Raw genomic sequence first — 19,150 nt, 5'->3', positions numbered from 1 at the left:
ATTAGAACATGCTGTAGGTATTACAGGTACTGTGCTGCAGTGGTTTGTATCATATCTATCTAATAGACTCCAATTTGTTCATGTAAATGGAGAGTCCTCTTCACCCACTAAGGTCAATTATGGAGTTCCACAGAGTTCAGTGCTAGGACCAATTCTGTTTACATTATACATGCCTCTCTTAGGCAGTATCACCAGAAGACAGTGTAAATTTTCACTGCTTTGCTGATGACACCCAGCTCTTATGAAGCCAGATAACACACACCAATTAGTTAAACTGCAGGAATGTCTTAAAGACATAAAGACCTGGATGGCCGTTAACTTTCTGCTTCTTAATTCAGATAAAACTGAGGTTATTTTACTCGGCCATGAAAATCTGAGAAATATGGTATCTAACCAGATTCTTACTCTGGATGGCATTACCTTGGCCTCCAGTAATGCTGTGAGGAACCTTGGAGTCATTTTTGACCAAGATATGTCCTTCAATGCACATATTAAACAAATATGTAGGACTGCTTTCTTCCATTTGCGCAACATCTCTAAAATTAGAAATATCCTGTGTCAGAGTGACGCTGAAAAACTAGTTCATGCATTTATTACTTCTAGGCTGGACTACTGCAATTCATTATTATCAGGAAGTCCTAAAAACTCCCTGAAAATCCTTCAGTTAACCCAAAATGCTGCTGTAAGAGTCCTGACAGGGACTAGAAAGAGAGGGCAGATTTCTCCTGTATTGGCTTCCCTTCATTGGCTTCTTGTTAAACCCAGAATTGAATTCAAAATCCTGCTCCTCACATACAAGGTCTTAAATAATCAAGGTCATTAAGATAAGATGGGGCCTGTAGTACCATATCACCCAATTTAGACCCTCCAGGGGCAAGGGTACCTAGACCTGGGGGCTTAGAGTACGCTTGGGGAGTGTGATTGTGTGTACAGTGTCTATTTATGTCTGTCTCCACGTTGGGTGAGTGCTGAGTAATTTCATATGAGAGCATGAGGGTGGGAATGGATGTTTGTATCTGTGTGTGCCTGTTTGTCTGTGTCTATATGTCAGGTTGGGTATCAGACGCCTCCTCTCTGGGGACATCTCAGGCCCTCCATGGTACGGAGGCCTATCTCCCCCCACCACTCCCCCTGCCATTGGCAGATGCCCTCAGACATCGGTGCATTGGTGGTTCTTTGTGTCCGGGCATGGGCTCACTCCTGGTGGCTGCTTGTCGGGGCCTGGAGCCTGGGGCTCGCTCGGGCCCCTTCGGGGGTGGGGTGCCCTCGGCCTCTCGGCCTGGGGCTCGGTCACTCTAGCACAGCTGGCTGCCGGCGGAGCTCACAGGCACGTCACTCCAACCCCCCCCCCCCCCCCCGGATCTCCTCCATACCTGCTTCATGCCCTGGAGGACGGGGCTGTGGCTCCCCACACCCTCTAGCAGATCATTACATGAAGGAACCTTTTAAATACAACCGCGCTCATGCTCACAGGTGTACACACGGGTGCTCACACACACAAACTACACCCGTTTTGGCTCCTATACCTCAAAGCACACTGTGCGCTGTCGATCTTACGTGCTGCACAATAATGTTTAATATTTAGTAATTACTGTTATATTCACATAGGTCATTGCGATGATGTTGTTTATTATATTGCTCTCTTTTTTTTTGCTTGTTTTCTCTTTTTTCTTTCTCAACAGGTGATCCAGGTGATTGATATATGTATTTTTTGTCTGTTTGTTTTGTTGGTTTTTGTTTTTTGCCCTTTATCTGTCCCTCTTTCTTTCTCCCTTTTCTTTCCCCCAGTCAAGTCTGTCCCGTGTATAGCAAGTGAAAATAAAATAAAATAAACAATAAAAGCAAAGGTGAATCAAATAGACCAATACTGCAAGGCTGGGATGGTCCATTTGGTAAAGTAAATCCGTTGGGCATCTTTCTTTGCCTTTAATTCTGATGGCAAAAGAACCAAACGGGATAGGTGAAAAAAAAAAGTTTGTGTTTAGGAGTTTTGTCTTTGGGCTTTGGGATGAACCGGTTTTTGTCTGAGTGTGTGGCTGGGTCTGAAGTACACTGGGATGTCGTGCTTGGAGAAGACGCTCCTGAGTTTTTCTGATAAACCGGCTACATAGGGGATGACAATATTGTTAAATCTACCAGTTAACGCTTGCTTGTTAGTTAGCTTAATGCTTATTCTTATCTTCGGCTTATTCTTAATTACTTTTAATCATTTTTAATTATTTTTTTGACTGTTTTATCCTTACACTTAGTTTTTTTATGCTTTTATATGCAATTCTTTTGCTTTTGTGTTTTAATGCCATTCAACCTGCTAGCATGTTTTGGTACCTTGCCATAGCCCTCATCCTTCCCTGTTACTTCATCCTACTCTCTTGCATGTTAAGCACTTTGGTACACCACTGGTTTTTAAATGTGCTATATAAATAAAGTTTATTTTGTTGTTGTTGTTGTGTTTGTCTTTCGGATCCTTCCTAGTTGGGAGGATAGGGCTTAAAATCTGGGACTCTCCACCAGTTGCTTTTAGAACTGAAGAAGCTTCTCCAAACACTTTTCTTTCCAAGCTCCTTAGACCACACCAGACTACCTACCATTGCTCCGTTGTCCAGTTCTGATGCTCACATGCACATTGGTGGTGGTTTTGGTGGTAGATGCAGGTCAGCATGGGCACCCTGGGAGGTCTGCAGTTATGCAGCCCCATTTGCAAACTGGAATGCACTGTGTATTCCCACACATATCAATTGAGCTATCAGTAATTTTTAAACCAGCATCAACTTTTTTGGCAATTTGAGCAACATTAGCTTGTCACAGTTACTCCCTGTGTGCATCAGTGAGACTTGGCCAGTGATGACCCTGTCACTGGCTCACCACTCTTTCTTCCTTGGACCATTTTGATAGATACTGACCACTGCAGACCAGGAAACTCCCACAAGAACTGCAGTTTTGGAGATGCTCTAACCCATCTAGTCACATCACAATTTGGCCCATTTTTCCTGCTTCTTAACACATCAACTTTGGGACCTACATGTTCACTTGTTCGCTGATATAGCCCACTCACTAACAGTTGCTATCATGAAGAAATATCAGTGTTATTCACTTCACCTGTCAGTGCTCATGTTATACCTGATCAGTGAATTGCACTGGAGCAGCCCTTGAATTTATATAAGAGTTCATAATTGAACCATTTATTTTACTTGTAAATAAAACCACTAATTGCTCAGCTGTACCGGTGATATGAATGGTTAAATAAACCATAAAGCCATAAATAAAGTCAAACACCACAGTCTGTTTTTTTAAACCGAAGTTGTATTCAACACATTTGTAAATATCATGTTTACAGAACATTCGATTGTGTACAAGACTTAACTCTTCCACCAAAGAATGCAGTAATACCAGCAGAGAGCCCAAGTGGGGGGTTGTCCCACTCCCGCTGCAGTGAAGATGACAGATCAGTTTTAAAGGTGGTGTAAGTTGGCGGTGAGCGTTATTGTTTCAGGACAGCGACTCGAGCTCAATAATGTCTCAGAAGGGCTGTTTGAACGGAACATCAATTATTCATCCTCTCATATGTACAGTCTCTTTGACAGCTGCTTCACACGCTCCCCGTCAAATCTGCTGCATCAGTGGAATCTGTCTCCTCATCGTCCTTCTCCGTCAGCAGAGGACGGCGCGTGCACCAGACACAGACATCCGTTTTTCGATTCAGGGACCGAACTCACGGGGACCGGAGTAAATTGTCAAAATAATTTACGGAAGACTATTTGTGAATCACACTTAAAGTGAAAGGTTTTTCTATTTCTCAGCCAACAAAGTTCACTAATACACAGAAGCATTCCGAGAAGGGTATGAAAAAACAAATCTGCAATTGTGGATATTTAACACATTTTACTATAAAAAATACGTCATTTATCAAATCTCAGTAGAATTGTGTTGGAAAGTAAAACCTTTCACATATGATGATGGAAGGTAGTGCAATATAAGAGATCATATGGTAAACTTCAATGAACAATTCATTCCCATTAAATGCAAACTTGACCTTAAAGGGGACCTTTTTGCTTTTCCTTCTTTTCTATCACACTAACATATTTTATGTTATTCACTATGTCAAGGAAGGAAATCATTTTCATGAACTAAGCAGGATACGGTAAGTAGGCATTATTTTGAACTGTGAATCGTACGACGTTGCTCATTTAAGAGTTCAAGAATAAAAATACGGAGTGAGAATGAGCAGAATGGGTCCCCTTTAAGAGCATTTTGTCTGAGGCCAGCAGCTTTGCTGAACCTACAAAACCATTTACTAGAAGGTGATTTGCAGCACACGCTAGTTCCCAATTGGAAGCTTGGTTGAAGCTACAAGGAATAGCTGTTTGGAAAAGTAACCGATTAAACTATTTGTTTTACTTTTCTGGATTAGATGACACAGCTATTTTCCACAAACGTTTCATATCATCGCGGCAAAGTGCTCTTCCCAAAATTGGCACTCCAGCGATGCACTGTATGATATATTAAGTGGAAACATTTACATCTAAGTTCTAGGGTAATAAAACTATTAGTGATTTAATAAATTTGTTGAATTTAAAATAAATAATTGATTTAATGCTAATGGAGCTTTTTTTAAAAAAGAAATCCTTAATGACTCAGTATTTCAATATAGAGTTGCTTCTAGCAAGCTCTTTTTTCCTTTTGGTTGTTCACAATAAAATATACAAAGTTTTTTCAAAAGTTTCTCCTAATAAGATCTCAAATTTGAAATATGTATTTTCATCTTTTTCAAGTTCAGCCCTCATTGGTCGGTGGATATCGAGGCATCATCTACTGGTAAACAATTTTTCTTCTTCTTCTGTAGTTTAAGCAACAGTTCTGTGCTCCTCCTTCTTAAGCACACATTTAAGTGTGAAACTTCCGTCACAGTGGTTTAAAAACATCATGTCTCTCTGTAAACCCCGAAAGCTGTCGGCAAACTCTCCTCCTCCTCTCATCTGAAGGCGAGGCTTTAAAAGAAAATTTACCAAAAAAAAAAAAAAAGTACAGTCTACAGTTTTTTCTCTCCACTCAGACGAAATCAGCTGCGTATGGCAGAAACATCATAAAAAGCAGGGAATGTCCAGAACAGCTGCAGGTCGTCCAAAGTGCCTCGGGTTATAGCAGCAGCAGGAGCAGCAGCAGAAATGCAGGCAGGTCAGAAACGCCCCTCCTTAGATCAGGACAGGGTGAAAACTTTTTTTTGTTTGTTTTTCAACTTTTCTTTCAGCTTTTCCAGAAGCTTCGACGACCAGAAGGAACCCTGCCGCCCTCTCCTGCGGTTTGGAGGTTGAACACTAGGTGGTGACACCTCCTCGTGATCAGCTGGAGCTGCTGGAGCTACCGCCCTGCTGCGCCTTTGAAGCTGAAACAGAAAAAACAAAGACATTCAGAAATGAAATTCTGTCTCAAGATATAATTTAAAAGTATTTGCTGTGGAAATAAACTGCGCTTTGTCCGGGGTTCGTTTGTACCTGTGAGGTCTCTGAAGCGTCTCTTGGCCTCGGCTCGCTCCTCAGAGTCAAAATACCAAACTGTGATGGCGTACCTGAAACACAAACGGCAAGAACAGTGTCTTCAGTGGTTGCCATTGCTGTCTGTAACGACCAGTGTGTGTTAATAAGGGTTACGTTTTTGCTAATTAATTTGTCATGTTTTAAGGAAAATTACAACACATCTAACAAATGCTAACAAAGGCAGATGGTCCAAGTCACATGCAAAGTGAGGATTGCATCATGTCTGTAGTAGTTACAGGAGAAGCTGCCTCATGAATTGGGGTACTGATGGGTTGGTTGGCGGGTTACCTGGTGGTATAGGAAGGCTGCACTTCATGTGGGTTCCTGCGGTCTGACCAAAAGAAGAGCAGCCTATCAAAAAGTGGCTTGATGTCTGCCACGTACGACTTCCCTTCTGGAAAGATCCTGAGAATGCCGCCATGCTCCTGATAAACAACAGCAGGAAAGACAATTTAGTGAAAGTTCTTTTTCTCTCATTTCTATTCACTCCTGTCCCCAGACAGAAACCAATAATGTACAAATATTCACATCTTAATTCAAATCAGTCGCGATCACTTCCTCTGATTTTATCAAGTCAAAGGAAGCAAAAGAACATTTCATACTGATATCATCAGAGATCAAAGTCAGAAACTTCACTATTCACTCAGCTCACAATCAGACTTGAAATCATAAAAAAAGATTAGAGATGGTGATCAAACACGAAAAACTGAAAAGAGGGTTCGATAAATGAATAAATGAACAAAGTGTAATAAGCACCTTGGCATTCCAGTTCTTGTTGAGGTAGTAGATGCAGGTGATGCAGCGTCCATCACAGTTGGGATTGTCCACGTGCTTGACATAACCCGCCCCATTTCCTGGGTAACACGCCACCATAGCCTAAACAGACACGCACAAGCAGAAATAATTAGAGCACTCCTGTGTCACTACTACCACAAAACCCTGCTGCTTTAAATGCACTTCACCACGAGCTCGGACATCATAGAAAGTGCTAACATTAACTGCTATTTTTTTCTCATGTGTTTTTATTATTTGACGACATTACACAGATAAATAAACTTTTTGCTTCACAGATTTAATTACAAAACACAATGGAAAACAGCACATACAAACAGAACTAATTAGTTATTACTTGGTTACTTTTTATTTTTGTTACCACCGATATTGTAATTATTCATAATTGTGGTTCTCATCAGTAGAATTTAACTGAGGCTTTGTAAACTTGTGAGCTGTCACAACTGCTGCTCACATTTTTCCAAATTTTTCACAAATCAAACCATCAACACATCAATCAAGAAAGAAAAGAAAAGAAGTGAAGTTCTGAAACTGGAGTATAATGGAAGGAACTGATGAATAGTAAAAATACTAAAATATCAGGAATAAAATTGTAGTGTTAACAGAGATAACAGGAAATAAAAATGTACTAGACTTTTCTTTTAGTTTAGCACAATCTGATGTAATAAGATGATCATTTCCTATGGCTTGTTTTGGAAATATAATAACATAATATAAAAACAAGTAATGCTGGACGAGTACAATGGCTGATATAATCTTCGAAATAAAAGCTGGCGCGTTGAAAATCAGTTATGCTGACACAATTACACATACTTCCTCTATGTGTGTGCGCATCAATGTGGGTGTGTGTGTGGTGGTTATTTACTAATATTTCTCGTGTCCAGATGTGCTTGTTGTGGTTGCATGCCTACACACATGTATGTGTGTGTGTGCGTACGTGCTGCCAGTCAGTATTGGGAGGAAATTGGAACAGCCGCGCTTGTGGTTACAGTATTGATAAGAGGCCATAATAGTTTTGCAAAGACCGACAGATTTCCCAACACAACCAGGAATCCTGACGTCACTGAGATTTTGGCCCCATCATCTATTTGTTCCACTATTTTTTGAAAATGAGCCATTTCTTTTTACATGTTTAAAATGAAAGAAATACTAAAACTAGTTCTTACAAACCAGTGCTTTGACTACAGAGTCCTCATAATTAATTGCTTCCTCGAAGCAATAAATAAAAATAAAATAATAAAAAAAGAATAAAAATACAATAAATATTCACAGAAAACGAGTTCATTTCAGTTAAAATGGAAACCTTTTCCAAACAGGACATGGGAGGTGGGAGCTAGGGGGGGGTTCCCTGCATCCCCTGCCTGCAGCGCTGCAACCTCATAACCCCAGCAGGAAGTGTCTGATAAGCTCAGAGTAAGAGACGAGACTGTGAGATGTGAGACTGTGTCTCAGAGTCAACAGAAAACAAAGCACAAACTGTGATCCTTGCCGATGAAACAAAACCCAGTGGTCACAAACAGCTGATTCTGTGCTACTCAGGTTAGATCTGCTCAGACTGCCCACTGCAGCTAAACAGCTACATCTAGCATTTCACAGACTGATATTATTATTTACTTAGGCTTGCAGTAAAACACACCTACCCTTTTAATTTTTTCCAAAACAGAAAAAAATATTAAAAGACAATTTATTAAAGTTTTGTGCAAGTTTCCATGTTTCACCATTTGGCACTGAAAAATCAATCATTTTTTCCAGAATGTGGACCCTACTTTACAAATGAAAGGAAGAAAAAAGGAAAATGACGTTAGAGAAGATTGATGCTTGTTAAAAACACATGTTCCTTAAACGTGCCAAAACAAACATCAGCAGCACCGATTTATGTCAAAGCGTGTTATCTTTACCATCTCTCTGACGTCAACGTCGTCACCTCACCCCGATGATTACACACAGACTGCACGCAAGCCCCTCGACCAATGCCTGTAGCTCAATGTACGCACATGTCCAAGACATGAGCGTGATTTGCATTTATTCACGGAACCTCGATAACAGAAAATTATAGAGGCAAAACGGCAGCAGTCACGCTGTCAACGTGCTTGCCCCTTTTCTCTGATGGGATTTTATTGTGAACCCCCCTTATTGTCAAACACATGCGTGCAAAGGCCTTCTACACCTTTGCACGCTCCATAGAATCTCATGGAAGCAAACATCCTGTTCACTTCCTTTCCTTTACGATTATCAACACACATGCCAGTTTATACAGGAAGGTCACAGTGTAGATTAACCCCCGATCCAATAGACCATTCCCTCGATACATCAACGACAACAGCAGCACACCTTTAGTAACCTTACTGACATCAACATGTACCACCTGATGTCTGTGTTTATACACCCGTCGCATGCAACCATGTAGACGCCACACCCCTTCCCTTTTGGGCGCTCTCGCTGTGAAACGCCCCTCTCTATTGCTTTTCATGAGAAGGGGATCGGGATGGTGGGTGGGTGCAGAAGTCAAGCCCCCGTCAGTGTGTGCGAGGGACTCCAAACGTGCACGTAGTTTCAGGCCTCCCTGGCTGCCCCTAGCGCTGATAACGAGCGGCTGACCTGCTCCACAGGCTCGCTCTGAGGGGAAGTGGAGAAATCACGCAAGTTTGTTTACACGTCGCCACTAGGGCACGTACACACACACACACATACAGGCTTCATCATCATTACCGTCATCGTACAAGTGAGTTCCTGTAGAATGAGAAAAAAAAAAAAAGCGCGGTGACAGAGGAGGGGGGCTGAGCGGAGATGAAATGATAGACTGTGAGAGGAAAAGGGTTGAAAACAAAACGCCTTAGAACTGTTTTTCAATTCAACTTTATCTTATCTCTCTAGCAGAGGGAGATGCAGAGAGGGGGGAGGAGAGGGGCACGTGGAGATGTTGTGCAGGTGTGGTGATGTCTGTGCGGTTGTTTGGCAGGTTTCCAGCCAGCTGATGGTTTAATGACAAAGCTACGTGTGGCGCGTGAGGCTACAGCGTGTCTGCAGCGCCACCGACATCCAACAGCAGTGATTCTGCAACTTTTAGCAAACCCAATCCAAGAGGTTTTAAGACCTTTTTAATACCTCACAGATACTGGAGCTCGACTGTTTGGCTTCAACCACCTAACAGACTGGTGTCAAGCAATGCTTGGAGTTGGGTTTGTCTACTACTTTGGGTGCAATCTTTGATTTTTAATTATGTCCAGCTGCTTGTATCATAATCAGAATTGTATTTCAAACTATTATTAAAGGTTTTTTGTGTCCTCCAGACAAAAGACAAATCCTGCTGTTTATTCTCCTGTATCATCTCCACGTGTGTGTGTGTGTGTGTGTGTGTGTGTGTGTGTGTGTGTGTGTGTGTGTGTGTGTGTGTGTTGTAACCAGGCTGACCCATTTTCACAAGAAGTTCTATCTGATAACACATACACACACAAACATGTGATAAGAGCTTACTGTACACTGCAGCACGTGAATGTGTGTGTAATGAGGATACTGTATGTGAGTGAGTGAGCTTTAGTGTGTGTTGAGGAGGAGTGAAGGAAGAATTGAATGTGTACGTGAGAATGTCCACTGCTACACGCGCATACCTTCACGCCCACTCACACGAATGGGCGTGTATCTGTTCTGCTGTGTCTGACTTTCCGAGGAACAATGTCTTTATGGGGACATTTTTGAAAATTTAAGACAGTTTGGTCGCTCCTTGCTTTGGGATTTAAAACTTTAACAAGAACTTTTTGAGAGTTAGGCTTAGTTTTAAAGTTAAGGTCGGGGTCATTCGAGCCCAAGTGATGCTGATCTCACAGAAAAGGACACAGACACAGTCTGGCATCCATCAAACACTGACTTGATGTTGTTATTTCAATAAATTAGCTGACTAGTTGTTGCAGGCTTTTGATATCATTTATCTAACATATTTTTCCATCTGTGTAAAATAGAATATCTGTAAGTGACTGACTAGATCTCCCCCTTTCTGTTGAGTTTCAGTTTTTCTGCTCTCCTGTAACCAAAATGTAAAGTCTCACATCTCTTAGATATATTCAATTAGATTTTTAGAAATGCCAAACAACAACAACAACAAAAAAACAAAAACATAATGTGAATTTTTGCAAATCAGATCCAAATGAAATTGAGGTATTTTAATAAAATGCAGTCTCAGTCTTGCAGTTCCTCCAAGTGCCACTTGGGGCTGGTACTAAAAAGCAGTCAATGCCCATGCCCATGTTGAGCATTAAAAGCATATCCTAGTACAAAAATTGATTTTGGCCTCAATGGCTGGTTTCCACTTTCATAAAACTCTGAGTAGGGGGAATATGTTTATGACACATCCACCTGGATTTTTATATTAAGAAGATGCCCACACTGATTGGGACCTCATACAGGTAGTCATGGGGTTTGCTAGGCTTGCTGTGACTATAGACGTGAAATTATGTTACGAGGTGACAAACCCTTCAAATTTTTCTTAAAATGCAGCTCATAAATGTGTCTTTTTTTGCAGGATGAATCAAGGAGATCCCAAGATTCATTGCGGATTGGTGGTTTGGACAGTCCAAGCAAAGTGGTCAAAGAATTCTCTTTTAAATGTAAGCACATTTCACTCACCGATCGAGCAGTATCGATGTTAAAATTACTGAATTTCAAATTCTTCATTAAGTTACATTTATGACACGAGTCGTTACTTATTGCGGCTCAGGTCCAGCAGTCTAAAAGCCTTTAAAACAAAAAGCAGCTTAAATTTTTAATTTAATCTTACACAGACTGTGGCAATGTTATAGGTAATGAATACTACCGTCTTGATTTGTCTTAGGACTGCAAATGTCAGGGGAGACTGAGAAACCCACTGATGCAAAACTTCTTTGGTGCTTCAGAGGAGAGGTGATGGGATAGAGGTTTTCCACTGCTGATGACCCTCTGGGACAAATTCATCAATGTGTGAGAAAAGGGAAGAGAAACTGGAGTCTAGAGCACCAGCTTAATGGGTGAGCTGTTTTCTACCAGTCCCTCAACTATAGAAAATTTTAAACCAATTCCTAAATATTTGCTACCTATATTTAAAGCAAGTATCAGCAACAAAATGTCCTTGAAAATAAGTGTGTGTTTCCCCCGACACACTTATGATACAACAAGATTTTCTCACCCAGTAAAGGGTGAACAGTCAGTTTACCCTTATTTTCACCTGAAACACACAAAATGATCACAATTTTATTTAGTTTTCTAACATTATTATTATTAATATTGCCCTTAAACAAAAGTAACTAAACCTTTCATTCAAATATAGTGGTTTCAGTATGTTTGTCTCTCAGATGTAGTATTTTAGGTACAAAGCGATATGAAACGGAAGTAAGTAAATGTATTTTGATCAGTTAAATTCTACCTCCAGCCATTTTTATGGAAATGTATGAAAAATATACATCCTACAATAAAATAATACATTTAATGTAGGCCCTTGAATATTTTATTATACTGTGCCAAAGTGAAATGACATTAGTCACACAAACTACACTAACTAACTGTTTACTGACTAATTGTAACACTACTGTTAGCTAAAGGACACAGCTTAATAACGTTGTTTTTACATGGATGGGGTCTTCTATCAGTGCCAAGTACATCACAAAATCTAAAAGTTCTCCAGTAAAAGTAAAACAAATTAGATAAAATAAAGATTTTCTCTAGCTGCTGTGCACACGAAACAGTGCGTTGTATCTACACCATCTCACTCAAGGGCGCCTTAGTTTCAGCCTTCAGTCTTCACAACTTGCATTATTATTCCTACAATACTGCTGTTCATTATCTGTCTGAGAGTTGCAGAGTTATAGTTGTTAACACATTAATAAAACTTTAGATTTACTTTGAACTGCATTGTACTGCATAGACATTATTTTATGTCAATTCAGCAGTTTATATACTGCTAGTAAATACAATATTGTTATTATTATGTGGAGGCTCATTCTGGGTCAATGCCCACAGGTTTCTGTTCAGGTTAATAGGTAGAGACAATACATGTAAAAGCTGAGAATGGTACTCCTACGACGGAACCGTAATCTTCACGCCATTAATCATCACTGAGCAGCGGAGAACACCCAGAGGACCTGACCTGATCTCGTAAATTCCCTGCCCTTCCTGCACCGTGTTCTGGTTTCTGAAACACTGGCTCAGGGCCCAGAATTGGTCAGTTACTGAAATACTGCCAAAGGGCCAACAAGTTACTGAGAAAAAGAAGAACGTCCAAGCACAACAGAAAGAAAGAAAAGGATAGAGGAAAAAAAGCAGAGCTCCAGTCAGTGCCTAGTGATTAAAACAGACCGGAGTTATGTAGAGTCCACTTGAGCTCACATCTGCCTTTTTCACAACTAACAGTTCGCTGTAATAAATACCAATATTAAAACCACTGTCACAGCATGCCATGTTTTTGTGCAAGAGCATTGGTGTGTTTACTTCTAAGCATGATGCACCTTTCCACTGAGCAGCTAGAGGAGGAGCACATGTGAGGAGTGTGTGATGAGCCAAGCTGTTAAATGAAAGAAGGAAGGCCTGAGATAAACAGCATCTCCTGATCTCAGCATCACTTATAACCAGCTGGAGTCCAAACCAGCGCACAGCTTCAGCACAATGCCACTACTGACAGTGGGGAGTGACATCTCCGTTTTTATTTTAACCTGTGAGTTCCAGACACACGAAGTTTATTTTTAACTGCTGACTGGAGTTTGTTGATGGTGAAAACTACACGAAGCAAGTTGGAAAGTCTTTACGGTCTAAATCACAAATAAATTATATTAAAAAAATAGTTAAAGAATTTGTTACTTAACTAAAACGAGTTTACTAAAGTCGGCTTGAAACAGTGTACCCTTTTAAAAAGTACATATCTTATGATGCTTATTTCGGGGTTTTACTCACTTTAGCTCTGAATAAACTACTCATGATGTGCTTTATTTGGGCTTTTTGGTTTTCAAACATTCGACGACAAACTACTCATGGAAGCTAGTCTGATCGTGTTTAAAGATCGGTTCGTATTTTGCTTTCCTCAGTTTTGTCAGCTCTGGTCCTCTGCGTCTCCTGTTTGGTCGCTCCCGATCAAGTACTGGCATATTTTGGCCCTTTATTAGCTTGTTTTTCTGAATCGTCACGATGGCTGTAAACCAGGATCGCGCCACCAGGCGGTTTCGCTTACCTGGGATCTTTCCCGAATCGCTTTGTTTCCCAGCCTCCCGGAGCAAAGGGAGATCAGCTTATCGATCAGGTTGAGCAAGAAGTTGATGGCCTCGCAGCCGCGTTCCGATCCGCTCACCCAGGCGATCTTGTCTCCACGGATGCTCCTCCGGTGGACTGCCGGGACGGATCCGGCCAGCCGGCCGTCCTGCAGAACTCCAGAGCGGTGCATGTCTTTCACCTGATCCAACACCGCGCCCCCGGCCAGCTCGCCGAGGAGTCCGTCCACGTAGTAGAAGCCGTATTCCTGCAGGGCCGGGACGACCTGCTCAAGAGCCAAACGCTCCAATTCCGTGTCCGATAAGTGTTCAATGAAAGGCATTTTAACTGTTGAGGTAATCTTGGAAGTTTAAAAAAACGTACAAAAAGAAACGAGTCGCAGGTTCAAAGTTTTGGCTGTAAAATGATTGATTCGACAAACAGAGAGAGGGAAGCCCGTTTCGCCGTCAGCTCTGTTTCTGTGACGGTCTGAATTCAGTCCTGCTGAAGTCCAACAGTCAAGCACCGAGCTGACAGACTTCACGGAATACCTCTGAAGTCCTGCGTTTCTCCGCTCGCGTTTATCATCCGGCTCTTATTCTGCCCACGACACAGGCGATCAAGCGACTGTACAAGTACACCACATCCGGTAACGGATTTCACAATAAGTGTCGCACTGCCTGACAAACCTTTTGCCTCTTGGTCTGTTAATTTTTAACGGTGGTCGAGGCGGTTGCTATGTTCCCCTTATCAATTGTCTAACAACATTTTTAGTTATTACAAGGGTGTCTGGAACATCAGTTCCAGAAAAAATAAAATGATAAATAGCTGAAAGAATAAACCTTCAGCGTGGGACTAAAATATTTCAGTATGAGACTAAACAGGCTGCTATAGAGCATTTCTCATTAATTGCTGAAAACTAATCAATAATATGATCAAAAGACATTTTAACAAATCATTTTGTACAAGTGATTTGTCACGTAAAATGCTAAATATTCTAAGCTCAGTAATAGTTCAAACTAATCTGTCGCATTATATATACACTAAGCATTCGGATGAAATTCAACTGTATTGAAATTCGTCATGATGCTTAACTGTAAAACACAAAGCTAACTTTTAAATCAAATGCACTAATTCTGATATTGATTCGACATTTAGCCTTCAATAAGACGAATTCCTCTGAATTGACAATTGATTCTTGAGAGTTACGATAGTTTTATAGCTTTATTTTACAGGAATGCCGGCCTACTTCCGGTGGCATTCCTCTAGCTTTACAGTAGAGATCGGGGAGTGAATGTGCGAGGAGTGAGAGACGTGCTGGATGTGATGCCCACTATGTGGGGGAGAGGTGAGGCTTCGTGACTTCCCAACTGCGTTTCTCTTTTATGGCCTCCTCTTACATCACGTGACGATTCGCGTGTCGAATCATTTTCACTTGAATTCCCACACAAAACAAGCGGTACACAAAAAAACAATGTGCCACAACAAGAAACCACGGCAGCACAAACTCCACACAAATCATTCACCTCGTTGTCAGCAACACAAAATATCACGCAGTAAAGTTGCCACAATGCGAGTTAGTTAAAGTTAAAGGAGCAGCAGTAATTCGGTAACGTGCCCACGCGCTGGGCGTGCCCGTCGCCATTAAGTACTAAGTGAGCTGCATGTAGCCCTCGCGCTCACTGCCTCCTCCCCTCCCTAACGGAAGTAAACAGTGAACGTGTACTTGACCACGTGCAGGGAAAATACAAAGCAACTGCAACGGAAACTATCATGCAGCATACAGGATAATAATATTAAAATAAATAAATAAATAATAATAATAATAATAACAATAAAACTAAACCCATAAACAATTGAAGTGTATTACCAGGTATGTCTTAAAATCGTTCATCTTTAATTAATTATTTGCAGCAATTTTAAATTCTAGTATTCAATTAAATTTTATTTATACAGCGCCAAATCACAACAACAGTCGCCTCAAGGCGCTTTATATTTTAAGGTAGACCCTACAATAATACTTAAATAATACTTAATACTTAACTTACCCCTGAAAATCATTACCAACAAAATATAGTTAAAGAAATAAAGTGGGGAAAAACTGCTCGGAGCCCCCCCCCCAACAACATATAAGACTATGATTATGGTACTATAATTATTACAGTGGAGTGTCAGTGAGTAAGCAGCAAAATGCTGTTGCGGCTGCTCCAGGTGCTGAATGCTGCACACTTAGATTACAGAGACTCAAAAAATAAAGATTGACTTTATGTCAGATATTGGATTATATCTGACGTTAAGCTGGAAAAAAAAACCCAAAAAACAAATCAGGATTCCACAGACCTGCTGAGATATGTGAGCCCAACAGCTCTTTGCTTTTCATAAGACAACGGAAAGGTTTGAAATGGCTGGTTTAATCTACAGCATTATAAAATGTTGTATTGTTCACTGTGTAAAAACTTCCTATGATTACCACAAGCTGTAAAAACGCAGTGTAGTAAAAAGCACAATGTTACACTCTGAAATAATTTGGAAGTATAATTCAAGAAAAGTGTACTCAAGCACTGTAACCTCCTAAATGTTCTTAATTACTGTCAGGAAAAACATTTGAAATCCCTCACAGTAGTCCTTTAACACAAAGCACCATCCCAGACTGTACACATAAACTCCAAAGTAATCAAGAGTTTATTGAGAAATAGGTGCCCTGCCAATATTGGCAGTTATGTACAAATCACTGATAAAAATAAAGATTCAAAGATCCTGAGGAAACACTAAAACAGAATTCCTATGGAATTAAATCACCTTCAGATATAAAGTAAGTGAGGTTCATGGGGATGTAGACGGAGTATGACAGCTACTAACCTTGTGCCTTCCTCTGATCTTGTGCTTCTCCAACTTCCCATCAGCGTAGGTGACCAGTTTGTCCATCTTCGACAGCAGGTAGCCGATGTTCTCGCAGCCCGGCTCGTTTCCTTCCACCCAAACGATCTGGTCTCCACGAATACTCCTAGTGTTGTCCATGCCTCTGCTGGCCAGCTTGCCGTCCTGCATCTTCCCGGAGTGGTGCAGCTCTTGGACCTCTTGCAGAACCCGGCCTCCAATTTTGCTCCCAAGGAAGTTGTCAATGATGCACATGCCATAGGAGTTCATGTTGGGGATGATGTAGTGGAGCACCAGTCTGTGACTGCTGCGGTACCTCCGGTCTTTGGATCTGGGATGGGCGCTCCAGGGAAGAGCATAGGGTACGATCCCGGCCCTATTTTTCCCAGCCCCAGCCCTGGCTATATCGCTGACTGTTTTCCCGACTTCACTCACAGCCTCAATTCCAGTTTCAACCCCAGTCCCATTTTCTTGGATCTGACCTTTCATGTCTGCAACTGTAACACTGTTGCTGCTGGTCCCAAATGTAACGCCATCTCCAGTATCAAACCCTGTATCAAATCCAGCTTTGACACCAGTCCCAATCTGGGGCTCCACCTTGGCCCCCACAAAAGTGTCTCCAGGTCCAGTGTCAGCACTGCTAAGCCTCCAGGGGAGCAGCTGATCTGCATGTCTGTGGTCATTATCATCATCATTGACAAGTTTGTGGGAGTCAGTTTTAATTTCTTCCTTATTCACAACCTTGGATAGAGGACTCATGTCTGCATGCGTTCCCATCCGACTTGTTTAGCTGCTCTACACTCTGCTGACTGTTTTATAGGAAAGCACAAAGCCCCCAGGAAAGAGCAGGAAGACAGAAAATGAGCAAGCTGGTTTCCAAAATAAGAATGAGAGTAAAGGCCACCTTAATAGCTACACAAACAGCCATTACAAAAATATATCAAAAAGTTGAAAAAACAAGTATCACAAGAATATATGCTGGAAAGGACTGTCCTTCACTATCCAAAAACCATCCAAAATCATTTGTCGACAATGCTTTTATTTTGAAAGTTTTGGTCAGAAGTTTTTGTTGCATTGTACTTTAATGGGTTTTTGAAAGTCTAATAATAATAATAATAATAATAATAATGTTTTAGGTTGTTCCACCGTCTACCGTGACCTTTCTGGCAGGATAGCCTGTCTATCGAAGTTGTACTTTTAAACTTATTCAGTAAAATATAGGCGGACTGTTCCTCCAAAACATACACAGAATGTCTTAAAACAGCTGTCGGACGCGCATTTCTGCCAGCATCGCGCTGTTTGGCCGACTCCAGACCGTTTGTATCTGCCAAACTGAGAGTAAAGTCGTATTTTTTACGTTGTCATTAAAAAAATAAAAACAACATTTTCTCGGAAACAGCTGTCGGGGTAGTGTACCTGCTGGTTTTTCCCCCAGTCAAAAAGCCGTGTGAATCCCGTTACTGCTCCCAAAAAAGTCGCAGTGGAATAATCTGCTGTCACCTCGGAACGTACGTGACTTGCGGCAGATTCTAGTACAGAGGCAGTCTCGGATGACCGAAGCGCGCACTGAGAGCTCGAGCGAAGCGTGCACGTTAGCTGAGACACCCCGAGAGTGCAGGAAGGGGCTGAAACATCACTGCTGCTATATAAAGACGCACAGCTAAACTTTAAAGAAGTGACCATCGGATTAATAATATCGGTTTGCTCATAAAAGCAACACGTTCAAGTATGCCGATTTTCTGATGACTGTATCTTACAGCCGTCGAACTGTACAATACCCCTATTTAAACGTGCATTGGTTAAGTTAGTTATCTGTTTAAGCACATTTAAGTAGAGAGAACCAAGAGATTTTGAGTAATTATCAAAAAGGAAGAACAAACCTCTAGGTTCATTTATTTAATGATAAATAAATGATTAATGATAATTTAATCCTCTTATTCAGAGGAAGGCGTATAGATACGTAAACACGGCATAATACTATTTAGCTCTGGAAGGATCTAAACCTTAGAGATCGCTATAAGTAGACATTAAGGTCAGGGGAGAAGGTAAGGTGTGGTCAGGGGTGGCCAAGGTCACCACAGCAACTCTATTCAACCCACATATAAAATGTAAAAGTTTACCTTCATGAAATGAATGTTTTTGTTTGTTTGTTTGTTTAAAATTACAGGCATTGATTTTTTTTTTAACAAAAGGATGTTAGAAAATTATGCTGTCAGTAAAGGTTCTAGAAGAAGAGCCGGGTATCAAAATGTAAGTCAAAATGAGGTTTCATATGCTACACTCATCTTTATGGTGGAATAACCATGGAAATTTGAGCCAAAATGCACTTTTTGAATAATCCAGGGCATCAGCGTTTGTTTCTGCTCCTCTTCAACATGATCATTGAATTGGTGCCATTTTGCTATTGAAACTATGTAATGATATTGATGATCAGAGTATGTTGTAGAAGAAAATTATGTTGAACGACAAGATTCTGGCTTTGGGTTGTGACATGTGGAGATGGTGTAAAAATGATTTTTCTGCAGTTTTTAACAGAGCTTAAGATCTGTTTTTCAACCATGAAAATGTAGGACACGAGTGACCCATAAGAATCTGCATGGCAGGCATAACAACAGCTCTTCAAATTCCCTAAATAAGTGAAGGTGCTTTAGTGCTTCCCATATTATGTCCTTTAGGATACACTGGATGATTCATTATGAAAGGAAAGGAGGTAATGCTCTCCTAATAAACCGTCAGACAATAAAATT

General features: G+C 41.0%; 1 protein-coding gene across 1 annotated transcript; it reads right to left on the bottom strand.

Moving 5' to 3' along the window:
• Positions 1–3,280: 3,280 nt before the first annotated feature.
• On the bottom strand, positions 3,281–17,925 carry egln3 (egl-9 family hypoxia-inducible factor 3). Its single transcript, XM_084914932.1, has 5 exons — positions 16,386–17,925; positions 6,288–6,407; positions 5,820–5,956; positions 5,490–5,563; positions 3,281–5,380 (listed from the first exon to the last, which is right to left on the bottom strand). The coding sequence occupies exons 1-5, from the start codon at positions 17,178–17,180 to the stop codon at positions 5,337–5,339; spliced, it is 1,170 nt and encodes a 389-aa protein (XP_084771058.1). The 5' UTR covers positions 17,181–17,925; the 3' UTR covers positions 3,281–5,336.
• Between the last annotated feature and the right edge of the window lie 1,225 nt (positions 17,926–19,150).

The sequence above is a fragment of the Perissodus microlepis genome, chromosome 19, assembly GCF_051167445.1.
Source record: "Perissodus microlepis isolate ML-2025 ecotype Zambia chromosome 19, ASM5116744v1, whole genome shotgun sequence".
Lineage (NCBI taxonomy): Eukaryota > Metazoa > Chordata > Actinopteri > Cichliformes > Cichlidae > Perissodus > Perissodus microlepis.
This window is presented reverse-complemented; position numbering and strand designations above follow the sequence as displayed.

Bases quoted from the DNA above. Each gene is read 5' to 3' on its own strand.
- egln3 (XM_084914932.1), bottom strand. From the start codon at position 17,180: ATGGGAACGCATGCAGACATGAGTCCTCTATCCAAGGTTGTGAATAAG. The intron at 6,408-16,385 runs GTTAGTAGCTGT...GTGTCTGTTTAG, and splicing joins AGATCAGAGGAAGGCACAAG to GCTATGGTGGCGTGTTACCC. The intron at 5,957-6,287 runs GTGCTTATTACA...GTTGTTTATCAG, and splicing joins ACAAGAACTGGAATGCCAAG to GAGCATGGCGGCATTCTCAG.